We start from the raw sequence: 22,100 nt of genomic DNA, 5'->3' as shown, positions 1-22,100 counted from the left end.
GTGAATTCGAACTAAGATAGTTAAAATTCACTCTGAGAAACTTCAGCATATAACTGTACGTAGAAGAAACGATGATAAGAGGGAAGAATCAGATAGACTAAAAACAAAATGGATCACTACTAATACACTGAAGCACCACTGAATTAGGGACAGAAGACTCTATGCATATTCTGTACTGCAACTCTTGCATTTGTGTGCCAAATCTGTCAGCATTGGCTTCCCCCAGCATTTGTTGTGAGAAATATTATTATTATTATTATGCGACACCTCCAGGGAGTCCAAAGACTCATCGAGGGAGAGTGTGCCAACAGCATCGAATGATTTACCCCTTCCAACTTTTTTTTTGTGAGCAATTAGTAGCAGAGACTCTACCAATCAAACAACCTTTGCTGGCATAATGGGAAAGGCACAGGATTTAGATGCATTTGACAGAAGGGCAGATCATAGGTTGCCTGATGGATTTATCACTCAATCTCTGAAATTGTCAACAAACCTAGATTTTCTCATATGACAGTTTCAAGAGTGTTCTGGGAATATGAAAACAAGCACCCAGACAAACTGAAAAGGGCAACCAGTCTTGAATGATCGTGGGCTTTGCCATCTGGCTATCATCATATGGAATAATAGGGCCCAGACATTATCTCAAATCGCCTCCCATCTTAATGAGGATTCCAGTCAGAAAGTCAGTGCGAGGACCAGCAATGTTCACTTCACCATCTCAGCTTTGGAAGCTGCCAACATATGAGAGTGTCACTTCTAATGGCATAACACAGGGGCTGAATGCCTTTACTGGGCTAAAGAACATTGAAATTGGATTATTGAAAATTGGCAAGAGGGTAGCCTGGAATGATGAATTGCGATTTAAACTTCATAGCACTGATGGGAGACAGGATATGGTGCCCCATGAAGCCATGGATCCTGCATATCAAGATGGAACTGTACAAGCTGCTGGTGGTGGCCTGGGGGGGGTCTCTTCAGCTGGATGTCTTTGAGACCTTTGTACGTGTATCAATGACTCTCATGGCTGACCATTTACACCCATTTATGTCCATCATGCATTGCAATGAAGATGGCATCTACAAGCAAGCAAGGTCATCTCACGGGTCTAGGAAGACTACTGCTTGGTTCCTGGAGCATTCTGTTGACTTTGAAATAATGAAATGGCTACCTATAAGCCCTGATTTAAATCCCATTGAAAATCTTTAAGTATACTGTTAAGCAGAGTGTTTGGGCCTGTGCCCCATCATTGCCAAATGTGAGCGAATTGTGGAAAGCTCTGGAGAATGCATGGGTCTCCATACCTGTGAAATGTTTTTGCAAGCTTGTGAAATGTATGCTTCATTGGTGGCAGGTTCAACATGTTACTAGGTGGCTATCCCTAATTCAATGGCACTTCAGTGTAGAGCCATAGATTGATTCAGCACATATTTTCAATTGCAAAGAGACCCCAGGTCATAGAGAGACAGAGAACTCTCAGCAGCCTTTGTCAAAGGATGACTCAACCTATCAATGATAGAGGAGGATGTCTAAGTAAAACTATTTTTATCACTCCATCAATTTAAGACTTGAATCTGAGTCATCCTGATTAAGAGACATGTTATTCTTGTTAAAAAACGTTTAATTTTCTTGACCAAAAAGCTCTGGAAATTTTTAAGGAGGCCACAACAGTTGCCCACTGTATACAAAACCTTAACAGGAACCAAGGACTAATCTTGCCTGTGATCTGGAAGACCCTTATCAGATCCTTCAACTCGTCAGAACTGAATTATAGTGCCAACTATAGAACATTCCTAAATAACAACAAGTGATATCATCCACGCTCTATGAATGTATTGTACGTGCTCTGTTCTTTGTTTAATATAATTGGAATTGGTTGATTGTAGTTTGTAACAGTTTTTTACTTTTTAGTGCCTTACTTCAGTTATGTACCCTGAAGATGCCAACAGACTTAGTTGGTGAAACTAGTTGGTATAACTTAGTTTTTTATTATATGCACTTGATCAATATAATCCCATTATAAGTCTTTCCAGACATGTTATTCTATTCTATTCTGCAGATCATGTGAGAGCTTGATGATTAATGAGAGTCATAATTTAGAGGAATTTAAATTTATTCCTCTCACAATGGACAAAAGAAGGTTTTTTCTGTCAAGAAAGTGGTCACTAAACAGAACAGATTCATGTAATCAACAGAAAGCTAGAGAAATTAATAGTAAAGAAAAAAAAAGAAAAAAAAAAACAGATTGAGTGAGAGAGAGGAGGCCATTTTCAGGTGAGGTGAATAACAGACATCAGCCTAGCAGCAAGTTGCATTTATTTATCAACCCCAGAAATATTAGAAATAAGGTAGAAAACTATGAAATTAATTAAACTAAGACTATAACTTAAGAAGGGTTGATTAAGGATGAAATATTAAGAGACACAGAACATAAGAAAATACTATTGTCTAAGATGAGAATCTAATAATATCAGTGAATTATACCTTTTTGAATGTGTGTGTGTGTGTGTGTGTGTGTGTGTGTGTGTGTGTGTGTGTGTGTGTGTGTGTGTGTGTGTGTGTGTTAAGCATTGGGGAATAGAGAGACAAGAGTAAAATGGCAACAATGGCTTTGAAGCTGATTACTAAAAAGTTGAGTGAAACAGCAGAAATATTTTTAGTATTGATAAATGTCTGAGGAGTGCAGAGAAAGATAATCACAAAGCATATTAAAATGTGTTAATATTTTTAATCCATCTTGTGTTAATGTAATAATTCATGTTTAGAATTACGTAAACATAATCCTAAAGAAAAATTTTGTGAATATGTTGGAGAGGATGGAAAGAAAGATGTGCTTCTTTCATCAGTAATCAGATTTGCAATATTCATGATTTCATGAGAGGTGGTTAAATAACAAAGACAGGAGGGTGATGAATAAAATGGAAATTATGAAAAATTACAAAAAATAAAAATATATGTAAGATGAAAAATTTTGTGAATATGTTGGAGGGGATGGAAAGAAAGATGTGCTTCAAGCACATCTTTCTTTCTCTTCAAGAGAAGAAAAAGAAATTTGAAAATAATTATACTGTGAGAGTAGCAGGCACTGTGGATAATGAGACGCTAGAGAAAGTAAAACTGTGTGATAGAAAAGTGAAAGTAAAGACAGTGATTACAACTACAAGGCAATAATCAGATTTGCAATATTCATGATTTCATGATAGGTGGTTAAATAGCAAAGACAGTGGAGTGATGAATAAAATGGAAATTATGAAAAATTACAAAAAATAAAAATATATGTAAGAACAAGATATGAAAGAGGAAAATCAGTGAAGATTATTAGTGAAACAGTAATCAAAAATAGAAAAAAATGAAAGAAATCAAGGAAAGGATGGGAGAGGAGAATTGAAGAACCTCGTAAGGCTGAGATTGCAGAAAAACAAACAGGAAGTTTGAATTTAGAAGATGCATACATCAGAAGAACAGCAAATGTGATAAATAAAATATAATTTGCAAATAATTACAGAAAAAATAATGATAGTTCTTGATCATTTTTATGTGCAGGTTGAATGTAAAAAATTGTTGAATTTAGATATTACTGCAGAGTAATATGTAATATTCTTTCAGATGTAAAATGACAAAAATGTTAATAACATATTTAATCTATATAATGATCTGAGTTTAAAGTATTCGTTTAAAAAAGAATATATTAAAAGTAGTTTCAATACCTTTCCTTCTTGCATGAACAAGCCAATAAAATCAATATGACTTTGACCTGCTACATAAAACAGAACACCATCTTGAAGAGATGTCTGGAATTCAAGAGAGAAATGGCTTTCATCAATTAAAGATGATCTAACTCCTGGAAGATAAAATTCTTGCCGACTATGCAGAGTATTTCCAAATCTTATACCATTTTCTGGTCTAATGTCTGGATCAGAACGAGGTTGCACTGGCAAAGCACACTGACCAACAGGAGTTGGTTCAGGCCTTGTAGGAAGAAAAGGTGTGATTGGCTCTGTTGTTTCAATTTCTTCTTTTTCTTCCGTATCTTCTTCTGCTATATGTAGTTTAAATAAAATAATTATAAAAATTTTCAATATACAAAACACACAGAAACACAAATATTATCAAGATCACACAATATTTATATTAAAATTTTGTATACCTAATCTAATTTAGGAATGATATCTTGTTTATTTGTCCCAATATGCATATCTTTTTTCCAGTATTAACTACAGAATATTGGATATTCTGTGATATGAGAAGAAAGGGAATTTCAAGTGAAGTAATATTAATGCCTGGCCTCCATGGCAAACAACTCACTGCAAGAGGTCAAACTCTACTTCTCATACTTCACCTCAAACATATTCAGAGTGTTGGTGTATAACTTCCGAACACTCTGCAAAAACACCACACTCATTCACCAATCTCCATGTAAACAATCTACTTTTCATATATCTTTACTTACATGAGCCTTATAAACTTCCTGAAATGATATCTTATTTCCCACAGCAATTATTAACCAATGCAGTTTTCTCTTTTCATTTATATCATAGGCTTCTCATACCAACTTGTAATTGTAATCCTATCACATCTCTTCCTTCATGAAGAAGAGATTTTGAAATTATCAATAATAATATTATTATTCTGATTATCAAGTGAGAGCTCACTGAAGTCAAAAGACTCACTATGGGAGAGCCACCTCACAAAAAGAACATTAAACCATGCCTTAAACCCATTCATAGTTTTGGCACTCATCACACTCACAGGCAATGCATTCTACTCAACACCTGCTCCTCACATTCATGCCCTCCTTATGTAGCTTCAAGGAATGACCTCTTATTATATCATTGTCTCCTCCTAATCTATGAAAAATCTCCTCCATCTTAATCTGGTAACAATCCCTCATGAAATTATGTTTCAATCACATCCATTCTCTTTCTTCTATTCACAACTGTATTCTCTAAATCTGTCTTCATTTCCTGCATTCAGAGACCTGATACTGACTTAGTGAAGCTACACTGGACGCTCTGTAAGATATCCTCATTCCCTTGAAAACCAGATGACAAGATCTTCACACAGTAGTCAATATATGGCCTAATCAAGGCCTTATATAAGGGAATATAATCCCTTTGCTTTTAACCACTGTCATAATCCATTGTGATGTTCTCACAGTTGTAGTAGAGCCTCCTAAACTTCAAGTCTCTGTTTATGATCACTTCTAGAGCTCTAATCTCTTCCATCTCCTTCAAAATGTCAATTAATTTAACAAAATTTCAATTTCAATTAATTTGATATTGAGCATACAGCTCAATATCAAATTCTTGCCTATCATATTTCATGACGTTACACTTTGCGATATCACACTAGAGTTCCACTCACTATCTGCTCACCACGAATCCCAACTCAACATCACAGTGTTAAAAAAATGGAACTAGCAGAAGAACTGGATAAGTACCAAAACAAAGAAGACAAAAACAGGTAAGATCTTTCTAAGAAACATATAAAAGATGTTATATCAGACAATAATAATCAGGGAAAAGAAGGAATAACTATAGTATTAAACACTATGTGGGTGGTCTGAAAAGATCTCGGCCCCTAACAATGAAAAAACGAATTTATCATTTCAAAATTATTTTTATTTTTCAACATAATCTCCCTCAAGGCTAATACATTTATTCCAGCAATGCTCCGGCGCCATTATCCTGTTCCTGTAGTGGTTCTCAGTAAGATCTGCAAAATACCCCTCTACAGCTGCAATCATCTCTTGATTCGAAGAAAAACACTAACCAGCAAGGAACAGTTTTAGTTTTGGGAAGAGAGAGAAGTCAGAGAGAGCCAAATCTGGGGAATAGGATGGATGTTCCAACAATTCATAGTGCAGATCCCTTAATTTTCCCATTGCCAAAACACCTTTGTGGGGCAGGTGCATTGTCCTGATGAAAGATGATTTTTTTTTCTTCTGCAACACTGGGTCATTTCTCACAAATTTTTTGTCTAGTCTGGTTAAAAGATCGGAATAATATTCCCCGGATATTGTTTTATCCTTTTCAAGATAATTAATAAACAAAATGCCTTTAGCGTCCCAAAACACAGATGCCATGACCTTTTCTACTGATGGAACCCACTTTGTCTTCTTTTGCACTGAACAACCGGCTTCTGTCCACAGTTTTGACTGCTGTTTGGATTCTGGTGTGTAACGGTGAATCCAAGTCTCATCCATAGTAATAAATTGACACACAAAATCAGCTTCATTCTTGTTAAAACGCTCCAAGCACTGTTCAGAGATGTTCAGGCGAGTGTATTTTTGATCTGCTGTGAGAGTGTGGCATCCATCTTGCACAAGCTTTTTAATTTGCAATTCTTCATGCAAAATGTATCCTACATGTTCTTTTGAAATGCCTATAGTCTCAGCAATTTCATGCACTTTGACTCGCCAGTCATCCAATACCATATCGTGCGTTGATCAATGATTTCTGGTGTTACACTTTTTGGACGTCCTTCACATGGATCATCCTCAAAGCTGGTACGGCCGCGTTTAAACTCGGCAACCCATTTCTTAATTGTCGAAAACGAAGGAGAAGAGAGCCCATAAACGTTTATGAAATTCAAATGAATTTCTTTTGGTGTTAAAACTTCTTTTACAAAGAATTTCATAACCACATGATACTCAATTTTATCTGTTTCAAGGAATACAGACAACACTTTTGTTTCAGATAGCTGTATATAAAAAAAAAACTACTCGATAGAATGAATTGCAATTTCACATGGATGTTTATGACAGATGTACCAACTTAGAAAAAAAATCTTCCCAATAGTGTTGCCATTTATGGTCTAGTCCAAGAACTTTTCAGACTACCCACATATATATGAGGATAATGTTCTTGAATAGCAGGCAATATCAAGTAGAGTGATGTAGACAAATATCAGAATGGGGACTGGGCACTGAGTCTTATTTGTGCCTATGGTCCTACAGAAGGTACTGCTAAGGGGAAAAAAAGGGGGGGGTTAGAGGTTAGAGAAAGCAGCTGGCACAACTGCTTTCTCTAACCTCTAGAAAATGATTACCAGACATCTAGAAATGTTTTGGGAAAATTTGGAGTAAACAGCAAAGCTAATAATAGTCGTATATGCTGGATTTCTGTTTGGGACATGGATTACTTATTACTAAAAATGTCCACCATAAAAATTAGAAACACCTTCACATCGAGAGAAGTTGAAAGGAATAAGAAAAGTCTCATTGACAGTGCTATTGTAGATAGCAATTTCCCCACTGGTTCAGGACACAAGAGTACAGAAAAAGAGAATTTGAATCTGAAGTGATCACCATTTAGTTTTGAGCTGGATAAAATTAAATTTCATATTAAAAAGAATAGTTATGAGTAAGTTTCAAATGAATCAAAGTTGTGCAACTTTCAGTCTAAAGGTAAACTTTAGACTCAAATACACAATTATTATTCAAGAAAAAAAGGAAATGGTTTGAAGACAAAAAACAAACTATGAAGATTCAGTAGCTACATTACCTGCATTCTATTCTACCAAAAAATGGCTACAACAGAACATTAATGAAAATAAAAAAAATCCTACTTCAACCTCCAAAACATTCATATGAACAAGAGGATCAAGACTTTAGAGGAGCAGTGATTTTCTCCTATATACAATCAGTTACAAACAAAAATAGCAAGTTGCTTTTGCCAAGAAAATATAAAGGCTGCCTTCTACCCAATCAACAAGATCTCCAATCACCTGAAACCTCTTAAACCTCCACATACACTGCCTAATAAACTAGGTGTCTACAACTGTGAAATTCCATCAAATGAGGGTTTCCTATGATGTAGTTAACAGTACTTACAAACAGAGCTGGCGCTAGGGTCTTTGTTACCCGCATGCAATGTCAATCTAAGCGCCCCTGTAACAATCCGGGCATGTGTGGTTCTTTTACGATAATAAAAATTTAAATTATTTGAAATTTCTTAAATAAATTTTGACAAAACAGCCACACGTTGGATCACTAAATGTAACGAACCAGGGGGTGTTGACTAGGCAGGATAATCATTAAAAACCCGGATATTCAAAAAAATTCTCAAAAGTTAAAGCAAATTTTGATAAAGCCACTTCACTTTAATCGTTGAATATAATGATACAGGGATTATAGCCTTCTCACCAACCTGAATCGCTAACAAAATTAAAATTTATTTGAACTAAAGTTTAAAATATTCTTGCATTTTACAAGTTACTTAATTCTTAGTAACTTGTAAAAAATGTTTAATAATTTTTATAAGTGGAACTATCTTTTAGGAAAATAAAAGAAACTCAAGATAGATGAGAAAATAAGAAAATAATTCAGAAATAATTAGAACATTTAATATAAGTATTCAAAAAATAACATCCTTACAGAAAAACAGAAAATAAATTAAATGACGTAAATATACTTGAAATTTTTTTAAATTAAAATTTTAGGGTTTTTGATTTCATATTCACAAAATTAGAAATAATGGTCTTAACATCTAATTCCGCACATATATCATTTTCAATAGCTATTAACGCCAAACTAACAAGCCTTTTTTTGTGACATACTTGTTCTTAAGTAGGTTTTAATCAATTTCAACTTGGAAAAGGAATGTTCACCGCTCGCTACACTAACAGGTAAGGTTAATAGTATTCTTAAAGCAATTGAAAAGTTAGGGAAAGATAAATTATTGGACACCATAAAATTAAGAATATTGAAAGGGTTTTGAATATTTAATTATCTTTCCGAAAAATATCCTGGAAAGCACATAACTCGTCATATAGTTCTATTGCATTTACATCTTTAATTGTCGCCGTCCTCAAGAGAATCTCTAAATCGTCACAATTTTTTCGTAAATCTTCGTTATTAATTTGTAGTAATCTATACAAGAAATTGAAATTATCATACTATGTTTTTAGTTGTTCAAACTGTTCTATTAACGTTGCAACGTCTAGAAGAGTATAAAACACGTTCACTCTAAATTTATTTTCTGGTGATTGTGGCGTTTAGTCATGATGCTCGTAGTCAAATTGTCGGACTTCCATACCAGTTTTAAATTCTTGTTCTCCGTCCACCTCTTTACTCATTTCTTTTGCCGTTTTAGAACCTCTTTAAAATTTCTATCTAATCGATACTCTTGTAAGAATATTTTTAAGTTTTCGATAGATTCTAAAGCAAGTGTATGTTCATATTTTTGTCTTGAAGCATTTTACTCACAGCGTTTATTCTGTTAAGTAAATCCAGTTATAAGAGAGCTAATAAATTTATAGTCCTTTATTTTAGCACATAATGTTTGTGCTTCATGCTGAGTTTCTTTATTAAAATTTTCATTATTTAAAATTTCAAAAAGTGCATCGTAAATTTCTCCTAACTGATATCATAGAGGGCGGATTACATTAATTTTACTTTCCCATTGCGTTTCTGATGGCTGTTTCAATGTTAATTTTTTTACGACCTTTAAAAGGTTGCCCAACGTTTGTAAGAGAATGAAAAGAAATTGTATATTTCTTGAATAATTGCAAAGAAACTAATTGTATCTGCATTCACTTTGGCTGCATCGTTAATGATTAAATTTAGAGTATGAGCAGCACATGGCACGTAAAAAGCTTGAGGATTTTTGTTTAAAAGCAAATTTTGGAGCCCACATTTTTTCCCTTTCATATTTGCCCCATTGTCATACCCTTGACCTCGCATGTCTTCAATGGAAATGTTCCATTTTCCAGTTGTTATTATTATTATTATTATTATTATTAAACAAGACCTCATGGAGTCAAAGACTCATCTAGGAGGTCCTTTTATCTCACACACATCTCATCATACCGGGTCTTAAACACATTCAAACTCCTTGCAGACACCACACTCTCAGGCATGGCATTCCAATCATTCACAACTCTGCACGAAAAAAACCTGCCTCTCACTCCCCTACTCACACCCTCTTATTGTTCCATTATTGTTGCACATAAACCACGTCCTGTGGAATCTGATATATCAGGGAAAACCTAAAAAGTTTTCCCTGATCTTGACAATTCCATTGTCACAGGAAACAAAGCGAATAATAATGATAATGGTCATTTGTTCTGTTTTACTTACATCAGGTGTGCAGTCTAAAATTATGAAATAATATTTAGATTTTCGAATTGATAATAAAATTTTATCCCTGATTGCGTTACTCAAAGTTTCCAATATTTCATTTTGACTGTATTTACTCAAATAGTGTACTGTATTGTTTCATTATAGGGTACGTTCTACATGATTTTCCATAACGGGATCAAACTTCACAAACAGTTCGACTAATTTTAAAAAACTGCCGTTATTCCTTTCATATAATTTATCAGATGATCCGCGAAAAGTTAAATTTTGGCTACCAAGGAATTTTATAATTTCAATCAAGCGTTCTAAAACACTCATTCAATGTTTCTTTTCCATTGAGTCTGGCAATCAATAGTAGTTTTGTTTTTTTAATTTTTATTAACTTAACTTCCTTCCATTTTAAGAAATTTTTCATGTGAGTTAAACTAGTCTCATGTCTATGCAAAGTTGTACTTACATTTCTCCAATCGTTATAACCCTCTACAAGACTACTTGATTTGGCAGGTGTGGAAGGTTTGCAACAAAAACAAAAAACAGAATTTAAAGCTTTGGAATAAATGAGGCATGTTCTTGGCATGAGCTCACCATTTTCCATTTTTCTATTATAATACATGTCGCCAAATTTATGACCATATGTATCTCTGGGATATATTATATTTTTCTTTTGAACAGGCCCCATTTCAATTAAAACAACACGTAATTTTTCATCAATATTTCCCCATTCACCCGGATCTTCTAAATTTACAGAGACTAACAATGTGTTAGTTTTGTGGTCAACCACAACTAAATCTTCTATTTTTCACTTAAATCATGCATCTTGTTATCTTGCTCAGTAGTTGCAATAGTACTTTCATGCAAACTGGATGATGTGCACGGTTCTTCAACTCTGTTTTCTGATGTATCGAGTTGGTTACAATCTGCATCAGAATATTTTAATATTTTAACAAATTTATTAAGCGCCCCAGTTTGTTTCTTAACATCTGCTTCTTTCGCAGCATGACACTTATGATTTTGTGCACCAGATAACTTTTTTTAAATTTTAGATTCCATTTCTATTTTATACCCACAAAAAATTATTACACAACACAACACAGAGATGAAATAATAGTCCGCACTGCGCTACTGTCAGTAGCCTACTGAGATGTGTACCATATGACTGGTTAACTAGCAACAAATGTTTTGTACGAAAATTCGTTTCAACACATAAAAACCGTTCACCATTTCCCTTTAGATAGACTGCAGCAGACACAACATTCTGTAGGCAAGCATTTAGCCTACAGCTATCGCTACAAAATTGTAAACAGCTGGATGATCAAAGAGGTGGCAATATACAATTTTTTTTAATTTTTATTCGGTGTATCTGGCCTTATTTATTTTAATATTGATCATTCTAAGAATTTTTTGTTTTCATGATAAAAATTTTGTTTCTTAAAAATGAACTTATGAACGATACCCCGCCGGCGTGCCTCCTCCTTCGTAGCGGTGCCCGCATGCACTGCATTCTCTGTGTGCCCGCTTCCGCTGGCCCTGCTTACAAATATACCACTTCAAGAAACTCTACACAAGTAGATTTCCTTGATTACATCATTAGATTATTCAAGTTTGTCATCAATGCTGGATTTTTATTTGGCATAATAAACTGTTTCAACAGATCGAGGATACTGTGATGAGTAGTCCTATATCTACATCTGCTTTGGCTGATTTATTTTATGGAGAATTTAGAGGATCAGATTTCTAACACCATTTCTCCTCGAACTACTTCAATTTCTGGATAAAATTAACTCCTTATCCTTAAGTTCACTATTGAAAATGAATTTAACAGCAGTGTTCTCTTTTTCGATTCAGTGTTACCAGCAGATCATAAATCTGCTGGTAATATTGAATTTTCCGTTTATAAGAAACCATCTTTACAGAGAGATATATATATCCAATACATTCATAACTTTGTTATAGTACATAAGCAAGTTTGCAAAACACAACTGAAATTTAACAAACTCATGCTAACAAGCACAAAGAATATCACTGTTATCAAACCATTTTTGTATCCTATTTCTCACCAAATTCTCCAATATCTTATCTACAACCCCCAGATATACAGATCAACCTATAATTTATTGTCCTAGCCTTATCACCTAGCCTTTGTGGAGTAGAACAATTTTGCTTTCCTCCCACTCCTTTGTGACTTGCATGACTCTTGTTAAACAGGTAGGCCAAGGCTGATGCTAACTCCTTGAAACATTCCCTTAAGTCACTTGATGACATGTGGTGATATGTCATCGAGTGCTATTGCCTTATTGACATCTAGCTTGCTTACTTAACTCCTCATATACCTCTTGCTTGCTCATCATTAAGTTTTCTCTTATTCATTCTTGACACTTGAGCTTCTAATTTCACACTGAGGATGAAACACCCTGATGAACTGCTCACTGAATACCTCAACTATGTCCTCTGCAACAGACACCAATCATCCACTTTCATCCATTAACAACATCTTACCATAATCATTCTGCCCCATATTGAAAAAGCTCATGCAGGCTTTTCTTGGCCTGATTTGCTAATTTCTGCTTGTACTGCACTTTTATTGTCTTTACCAACTGAGTCACTCTCCTGGATTGCTCTTCATAAGCTTCATGAAGAGCAATTCTTCATCAACCGATTATTACCAATATTCATCTTGTGCTGCCTTGTTCTTCTTCTAGAGTTTCATGCTTAATTCCCTCATTCATTCATTGTACACCTACTTTATTCAGCTTTTTGACCTTTGGAATACATTCACACATTGATGCTGTTATGTATTTCTTTGTAAGTTCCCAAGCAGCATTTATTTCCTTACCACTCAACTCCTCATTCCATGGTATAGCTCCAAGCTGTCTCCTGTGCTTGACATAATCACCGGCCCTGTAGTTCCACATATATCCTTTCCTCACAGAAGTCTTCATAATGGTTAGCCAAAACCCATGTGATCACTTTATGATCCCTCTTACCAACTGGATGGAAGTGCAAAACTCCACTCACAATTACATCCTTTGATGAAATAATCAGATGTAAAACTATCAATCCTTGTGCACTCTTCTATGCATACTGCCTGAGTTAGTTGTCCCTCAAGAGCTCGAGAAATTAATTTTCCTTATTCCCAAATACTATCTCTTAATTCCACTCTATACCACAATAATTAACTCCCAAACCGGCCATGATACCTATAGACGTCCAGCTAAATCTGGATAAAATTCTATAACACCTGTTGAATAACATGGATAAGATGTGCAATTTGGTCTCACTATTTCATCCACCTCACCGGCAGGGAAGTTAAAATCACCCTTTCCTTGTTCACTAACTGAAGTTGTTTATACATTTCATCTTGGATGTTGCTATAAGCCAAGCCAACATCCAACTAAATATCTCTTCCTCTCAACCTCCACCTCACTGTACCCTGTGCCCCAAAATAATGTACCCTTCCATTCTATTCTCTTTAGGATATCATATTCAATCAACCATGTTTCACTTATTCCAATGATTTTGTAGTGAATAAACTCAATAAGTGAAACCATTTAATTTCTCTTATTTCTAATCCTGGCATTCTAAATAAACACAGCAGTAGTTAAGTCTATAACCAGTCCTACCCAAGCTACTTGTTGATTGTGATTTCCTTGCACCTTCGCTTGCCCAATCACTTTATCACTGTTTACCACATATGTCTGCTCAGTGTCAAACTACCCCACTCACATCCCAATCTATTCCACTTCTATGCTGATCATTCCCATACATACATTTGCTACAACTTCCATGTCTCCCTGTCCACCAGAGCTCTCCCTGTTCCTCTTGCATTCCCATTCTCTCTTCATCTCACACTACTACTGTTTCCATTACCAAGCACTTAAATCTCTTCCATACCATTCTCCCGATCATTCACTTGTATTACTTCTGATCTTTCACTTGCATCTTCATAAGATGCATTGTTTTCTGCAACTGATGCAACTGATTATTACCGTTTTTCATCTTATGCTGCCTTCTATGTGCTGATTTTAATTTATTTTTATTTTAAGAATGACAATTGCATATGTTGATTTCCTGAATGTGATTCATTTCTAGTTTTCAAAAATTTCTATCATAAAAGTTTTGAGGGGCAACTGTGAATATGGTGAGTAAAACAGAATATCCATCCTGATTTATGCTCAGGCATAGACCCATACTTTACTGTGTAGGCATTTGAAACCAAAATCCCTATGGAATAGGTTGTTACTCCTTATTCCAGAAGTGTGTGTGTTGACAGGGCTGGTTTGCCTGTTCTGAGGATGAAAAACCCAAGTTTCTGGGTGCAAAAAACCTCTACCTCCATATGAGACCGGCTAACTCACCTTTAGTCAAAAGAGACCAGATTAAGGTTCCTCATGTCATGGACGGGAATCGAACCCAGGTCTTTCTGACCAAAGGGCTTCGTCTATACCGACTGAGCTAGGAGGCTCAAAACAGAATATAAGTGATGGTAAAGAAAAGAGTACGGGTATCAGTATACAAGAAAGTGCCAGTGAATGGTGAAAAAATGTGAGGGTAAAGAAAAAAGTGCATGAATTGTATGGTATGCAAGAGAATGATGAAATGATATGCAATTTAATCAGATGCCAGAATCAAAAAGCAGAGCTGGCAAAGTTGAGAAATGAATTGAAACATATATACAGTATAAGATGATTGTTATTCTTGTAGGTAAACTTATATGTTGGTTACAGGACTTTAAATTTTCAGGAAATGACAACATATACTATATTAGTATACGTTATCATTTCCTGAAAAATTTAAAGTCAAGCATAAGATGAGAAGGTTGGTATAGAAAAGCACAAAAAATGGAAAATCAAATCGGAAATTGCTGAAAGAATAAGACAATCCAATGTTGAGAGCCACTACATGGAATTCTGTTATTAGATGTGATGAATAAACTATGCACTGTTTTTTTTTTTTTTTTTTTTCAGGAAGGAAAATAAGCAGAGTGACTGAGGTTTTGGATATGAAGCTTCCCATCTTTTACCAGTACTGGTAAAAGATGGGAAGCAGAGAGAATATGAAGACAGACATCAGAAGTCTGAAGAAAGTGAAAGATAACAGTATAGTGTGAAGTCAGTGTGTTGTGCAAGCATGCTAGTGATGAGTAGAGATGGTAAGCAGAGATGAAGAATGGTATGTTGTCAATGTGTGAGGAGATGAGATTGCAGTTTGTGAATATGTAGGAATAAACTGAGGGATAAAGGAAACTATCTTAAAGTGATGGATTACATGAATGAAATAGTGTAAGTCACTTTGAGAGGTCGTTAGGAGAAAAAACAAAAATATATTTTGAGCATCTCTTAAAATCCAAGAATGAGTCTTTTGACTCCATGGAGGTCTGGTGATAATAATAAGAAAAATCTTGTGGTCTAGGTCTGAACAACTATAAGTCTATAAACTGATGATATAAGGGAATTGAATTTTGTAAAAAAAATTAACCAACAGTTTTGTTCACTTGATCACCTATCTACATTGCTTTTGTTAACAAAAGTGATGTAGAAATCCTAAAAGATGATTTAAGTAGACTGATAATGAGGGTAAAGAAGAGAAAATTATGAGAAGAAATTAGTCTGGTAGGCCAAAGGAATCCCAAGGAATTCCTTCATTATTTTAAGTAAAGGAAAGAAAAATTATAGAAGGATAACTTCAATAAATGCAGACAGTAGAGTCATAATAGGTAAAGAAGAAATAGTTGAATTAATGAGAGATCCCCTTTAGGAGGGTCATATCATCTATGTGGAGATAATGAACAAATGAACTGAAGAAGTTCAGGATGACAAGCTAAGGAGGGAGGTAGCTCAAAAACATTGCAAGGGAAGGATGGTTGTAGTACATGGGCATCTAGAGGAACAAATATTAAATGTCATACCTAAGTTAAGGAGGGTTAATCAGGTAGGAGTTAGATGGATGAGTAATATCATTAATGCTCAGGCAAGAAACATGACCAGCATGGTAAGGAAGGCAAAATCAGATTGCAAGAAGAATCTAGCAGGCCAAAGGAAATCTCAAAGAGTTCTTTGGTTACATGGCAAGTAAGAGGAAGAATGACTATGGAAGAATAACCTTAATGAGTGCTGATGGTCATGAAGTTACAGAAGCATGTAAACTAGTTGATTTCCTAAGTGACCAGTTCGCAAGGGTATGTCATCCAAGTGAGGTTACTGCTGTAACATATGTGACAGAGACTGATGTAGGAACAGAGATGGATGAATTGGAGGTTCTTAGGATACTGCAGAATCTCATTGTAATTACAGCTGTGGGATTAGATGGCATCTGCTCGGGTTTTGCAAGAATGTGCAAGGGAACTGACAATGCCTCTGACTAGGCTCTTTAATTTAAGTCTCAGCTCTTGAAGAGTTCCAAGGGAATGGAAAGAGGGTAAAATAATTCCCTTCCATAAGGGGAGGTCTTAAGACTGAAGCAGCAAATTATAGACCAATCAGTATCTCAGACATAGTGGGAAAAGTACTGGAAAAATTGATGAAAAAGAGAATTCAAGAATGGGTGGATATAAATATGATACTCTATGAGAGGCAACATGGCTGGCCATGCCTTAGTAATTTACTAACTTTTTTATAATAGAGTAACAACTGAGTTGGATAAAGGAAAAGGAACTCTGTTATATAAATTAGAACAAATGTGAATGGATATGATACTGGCTATGGATAAGAGGGTGTCTGGACAGATATCAAAAAGTAGTATATGGAGGGAAAGAATCAAGGCAAAAACAGGTGAACAGTGGTGTGCCACAAGATTCAGTGCTGGGACCACTACTGTTTAATATGTACATAAATGATATAGGAAATAACCTGAAAGGAAATATTCAGTTGTATGCTGATGATGAAAAATCATCATTAACTTTTGGTTAATAGTTAAAAAGTTAAATAGTTAATCAAGGTGATGTGGAGAGCTTGCAGGATGCTTTAAATTGGCTGTCAGTATGGGCAAAAGACAATAGGTTATCAGTTTAATGTTGAGAAATATAAAATTATACATTTTGGGATAAAGAGATTACAAGCTGTGTACCACTGATGAAACTGTACTCCAGGAAATAGATGAAACTGTACTCCAGGAAATAGACGAAACTGGAGATTTAGGGAAAGTAGTAGATAGAATTAAACTTTAGGGGACATGTTGCTAAGGTTGCTAAAGCAGCTCATAAGATTACTTGGCTATTAAAGAATACACTAACAAATAGCGATAAAGAAGTTGTCATACCTCTTTATAAGGCCTTGATACATCCATGTTTGGATTACTGTGCTCAGGTCTGGTCTCCTAGGTATCGTGGGGATGAGGAAGTGGTGGAGGAGATTAAGAGACAAGCAACAAAGTTGGTGAGTGGTCTATGGAATGTACCCTTTGAGGATAGATTAAGGGTGTGTGGATTGCAGAAATTGGTTGACAGGAGAAAAAAGAGGGGATATGATAGAAACATTTAAGTTATGTAAAGAGTTTTATTGGATTGATGCAGAGGGAAATGTTACAGCACTTGGCTAGAGGGGAAAGAACAAGAAGTCATCCCTGGAAGATAAATAAAGGTGTGGTTAGTAGGGGTGTGAGTAAAAGATTTTTTGCTTACAGAGTTGTGAATGAGTGGAATGGGTTGCCAGAGTCAGTTTTGAATGCTTTGTCTGTTAATGATTTGAAGCAGAGGTATGGTTTGTGTGGATAGCTTGGGTCTCCGGTGATGAGTCTTCAGACCATATTGAGATGCCCGCACAATAATAATAACAATAATAATATTACAAAATCTAAATGCAGCTACAATATATTAACCTGTAGGTTAAAAGAAATGGCAAGACAATGTCTTTGATCAGACTATTGAATTTCACTCTTACCACTGGCAGGTCTCAAGGAAGTGGAGAGTGATCAGAATAGTTCCATTATATAAAAGAAGCTCTAAGATAAACATAGTAAATTAAAGAGTGATCAATATCAACAGCATTTTTATACAGGATAGGAAGGAAAAATGCTGTGGTGGAGAAATGCTCACTCATGATAAGTGATGACTTATGTCCTCTCAGAGTGGAGGATTTGGATGGCAGTGGCACTAATGTTTTGAAAGCATATGGTGTGAAGCAGAGGTGGCTAGGACAGGATATTTAGTTGGGTGTTGCTCCAAGCCAGTAAGCATAGAGGATGAAGAGCAGTGGTGCACCTAGAGGGAGGGGGGAGCAGGGTACCCCAACCCCAAAGAAAAAGGGAAAACATTTTTCAAAATTTTCCAAAAAATCTTTTCCTAATTAAAATTTTTTAAAAAATTTTAATTTTCATTTTTTAAAAAATGTATGTTGTGTCATGTCTTCTATTTCTATACTAATTATGAATTAATGATCACTGCAGATGCTCAGTCATAGGTCATATGTGATGCGTAGTGTATTCTCAAATCGTTCCCTCCCCCAAGATTAAATCCTGAGTGCGCTACTGGTGAGGAGCAGGTGATGTTTAGGCAGCTGAGCTTCAAAAGTGCAAGAAGAATGATTATTATGGGAGATTTTAACCAAAGCAGTATAAATTGGGAAGGGAAACTGGATGTAGTAATAAGGGAATAGAATTTCTAGCATTCTTGAAGGACAAATATCTTGGACAAATAGCAGAAGGAACACAATGTTCAAGAGTTTTAGATTTGGTTATAGCATCAGAAGAGCTGATTATGACTGAGATGGCAACTCTGCCACCATTTGGAGAGCTTGACCATGTGCTTTTGACTTGGAAGATGAATAGACATGCAGGAGTATCAAAGAGAAAGGAATATATGTGGAATTATAAGGCAGGTGATTATAACAGTCTTAGATATCCACTTGGGGGAGTTCCATGGAGGGAGGAATTGGAAGGTGGGTATATATCACTAGCGCTTAGGAAATTGTGAAGGAATATTTCTTAGCAGCAATAGCAAGCTGTATACCATGAGTGAAGAGGAGAACACAATCTGGTTCAAAATGAATGACACACAATAATCAAACAATAACTGCAGGTTATGGAAGAGATGTAAAGAGAAAGGGTGGAGAGCAAATGCATGAAGAATATAAGACTCAGGGGAAGAGTGTGACTAGTATGGTAAGGAAGGCAAAACTGGAATATGAGAAGAGATTGGCCCTGATATTCAAAGAAAATCTCAGGGAATTTTTCAGCTATGTGGCCAGTAGGAGGAGAAATGATTATGGAAGAATGACATTGTGGGATAAAAATGGGAATAGAGTGACTGATGCAAAGGACATAGTGAAGTTGTTCAATGAACATGTTATTGGGGGTATTTCATCCTGGAGGAGTAGGTTTTACTACTAGAGGAATAGAACAGGTTCGAGGTTTAGAAGTGCAAGAGGAGAGTGTTTTTCAAATAGTGAGTACTATGGATGTCAACAAAGCAGTGGGTTTTGAGAGAATATGCTAAAGAACTGACAGCTCCATTGACTTGGCTTTTCAATGTAAAGTCTGGCCAAGGAATTGAAGGAGGGTAAGACAGTGCCACTGCATAAGGGTGGTAGCAGACTGGAAGTGTCAAATTATAGAGCAGTTTGTGTTTTATCAGTTGTTATTAAGATCTTGGAGAAATTAGTGAGGGACCATATACAGCATTGGGCAGATGAGGGGGTAATGTTATCTGTGAGAATCAACATGGATTTGTTAAGAGGTGCTTTTGCTTTAGTAATATGATTGCCTTTTTTTAAAAAGCTACCAAGAGCAGTTGATGAGGGAAAGGCATATTCTGCAATTTTTTAGAATTTTACAAAGGCATTTGACAAGGTACCACATGATAAGCTGATATTTAAGTTGCAGCACATGGGTTTGGATGTCAGGTTAGTGAACTGGATTCAGGATTGGCTATCTGATATGTATCAGAGTTGTGTATAGGGAGGAATATCAAGGAGGCAGAAGGTTTCAAGTGTGGTCCCACAGGGCTCAGTACTGGAATGTGTATTATTTAACCTTTATATTAATGACATTGTCAGTGGATTGCAGGGAGGGGGGGATATTCAGTTGTTTGCAGATGATGTGAAGCTGGGAAGGGGTTTTAGTAATAGTGCAAATGTGGCAGTATTGCTAACTAGCATATACATTTCAATCACATATTCTCCTCCTATTCACTGGACTCTGCAAATAGTAATCCTTCAATCTTTCTTCATACTTAACATGCTCAAGACCTGCAAGAGGATTTGAATAAATTGAACAGATTGACAAATTAATGGGGATGTTAGTTTAAGGCAGCTAAATGTAAAGTCTTGAAGTTTGGGATACATTGGTGAAAGGTTGCATACTTTGTTGGAAGAACTGGACTGGAGGAAGTAGGGAAGGCAAGTGATTTTGGAGTGATGATTGATAGAAACCTGATTTCCAGGGAACGTATTACAAAGGTGATGAAGAAAATCCAGAGGATTGCTGTAATACTGAGGAGGTTGACTTGCAGAGATAAAAGTGTTATCATTCCATTGTATAAATCACTGATCAGATCACATTTGGACTATTGTTCTGAAATTTGGTTCCCAGAATTTGAACGGAATAAGTTAACTGTGAAAAGGTGCAGAGAGGGATAACAAAGATAGTATCTGGACCATGCAATGTTGGTTATGAAGACAGGAATGAGGGAATCTGGCCTGCAGAGTTTGACAGATAGAAGAAGGAGAGGTGATATGATTGAGACTTTTAAACTGTTGAGAAGTAGTTACAGGACTGACACTGGGGGGGGGGGGGTTCTTTTGCTTGGTGGAATGGGGGAAGGAGCGAGGACAAGGCACCATCCCTGGAAGTTATGAAAGGATGATGTGTGATGTGAGCAAGAAGGTGAGGAGTGGTTTCTTTGTGTGGAGGGTGGAATGTGGAATAGGGTTGACATTTGGGAGTTCTTTTGCTTGGTGGAATAGGGGAAGTTACGAGGACAAGGTGCCATCCCTGGAAGCTACAAAAGGAAGTTGTGAGCAAGAGAGTGAGGAGTGGTTTATTTGCATGGAGGGTGGTTAACCTGTGGAATGCATTGCCTGATAGAGTGGTGAGAGCATGAACAATCAATGAGTTCAAGGAGTGATATAATAGACTTTGTGTTTTTTAGGATGTGCCTCTCACAATGAGTCTTTTGACTCATTGTGGGAGGCACATCATCATAATAATAATCTCAAAAATGATAGTTAAGGTATTGGAAAAGTTGATTAAGAGTAGAATTCTGTAATGTATGGAAAGGAACGTGATGCTCAATGGTAGATGATAAAGCTTCAGTGGCAGTTGAGTTAGAGAGCCTCCGTAGCTCAGTCAATATAGTTTGGTCAGAAAGACCTGGGTTCAATTCCCGTCAGTGATGTGAAGAACCTTTATCTGGTCTCTCTCGACTAAAGGTGAGTTAGCCGGTCTCATACAGAGGTGTTTTTTTTTTTTTTTTTTTTCACCTGGAAACTTGGGTTTTTAGTCCTCTCAAGAACAGGCAAACTGGCCCAGTGAACACACATGGATTACAGTCATGAATACGTCCCAGCCATACGACGGTCCCAAGCCCAGATAAAATTGGGGGGTTGGGGAAAACAATGGTGAACCACCCTGTAAAAATCTCACCAGGAATACTTTGTGGGCAATGCCTACAAAGTCACCTATGGTCGGAAACGACTGAAGGGGAAAATCCATCAGTTTGAGTTAGATAAAGGATATAGCTACAGCATGATACTGCTGGACTTTGCAAAGACATTTGACAGTATCCAATTATGTAAGCTGGAGAAAATGGATTGGGTATAAAGTTGGTGATGTTGATAGATGAAAGACATGCATCAAAGAGTATTGTATAGTAGAATACATTCAAGAAGGCAGATGATGTACTATAGATTTCTGTACTTGGGCTGCTTCTGCTGCTGTTTCATTTCTATACTAATAGAATACAAATGATAAATAACAGGAAGGAGGACATGCATTTGTTTGCTGATAGCACTAAAGTGGGAAAGTTAATAAAGGTAGTGTTAATAAAACAATTAATAAAGGTAGTGTAAAAATCCTGCAGAGTGAATTAAAT

The 22,100-nt window shown here is 36.0% G+C and overlaps 1 protein-coding gene across 1 annotated transcript in view; it reads right to left on the bottom strand.

Annotated features, from left to right (window-relative positions):
• LanA (laminin subunit alpha) overlaps nt 1-22,100 on the bottom strand; it is a 1,191,635-nt gene that overhangs the window by 72,075 nt on the left and 1,097,460 nt on the right. The window contains exon 57 of the mRNA XM_090391815.1: nt 3,705-4,036. Within this exon, the coding sequence (XP_090247941.1) occupies nt 3,705-4,036 (332 nt within the window). The remainder of the gene's footprint in view (nt 1-3,704; nt 4,037-22,100) is intronic.

Source organism: Typopeltis vanoorti, chromosome 4, assembly GCF_054136105.1.
Source record: "Typopeltis vanoorti isolate ZY-2024b chromosome 4, IOZ_Tvanoo_1.0, whole genome shotgun sequence".
Lineage (NCBI taxonomy): Eukaryota > Metazoa > Arthropoda > Arachnida > Uropygi > Thelyphonidae > Typopeltis > Typopeltis vanoorti.
This window is presented reverse-complemented; position numbering and strand designations above follow the sequence as displayed.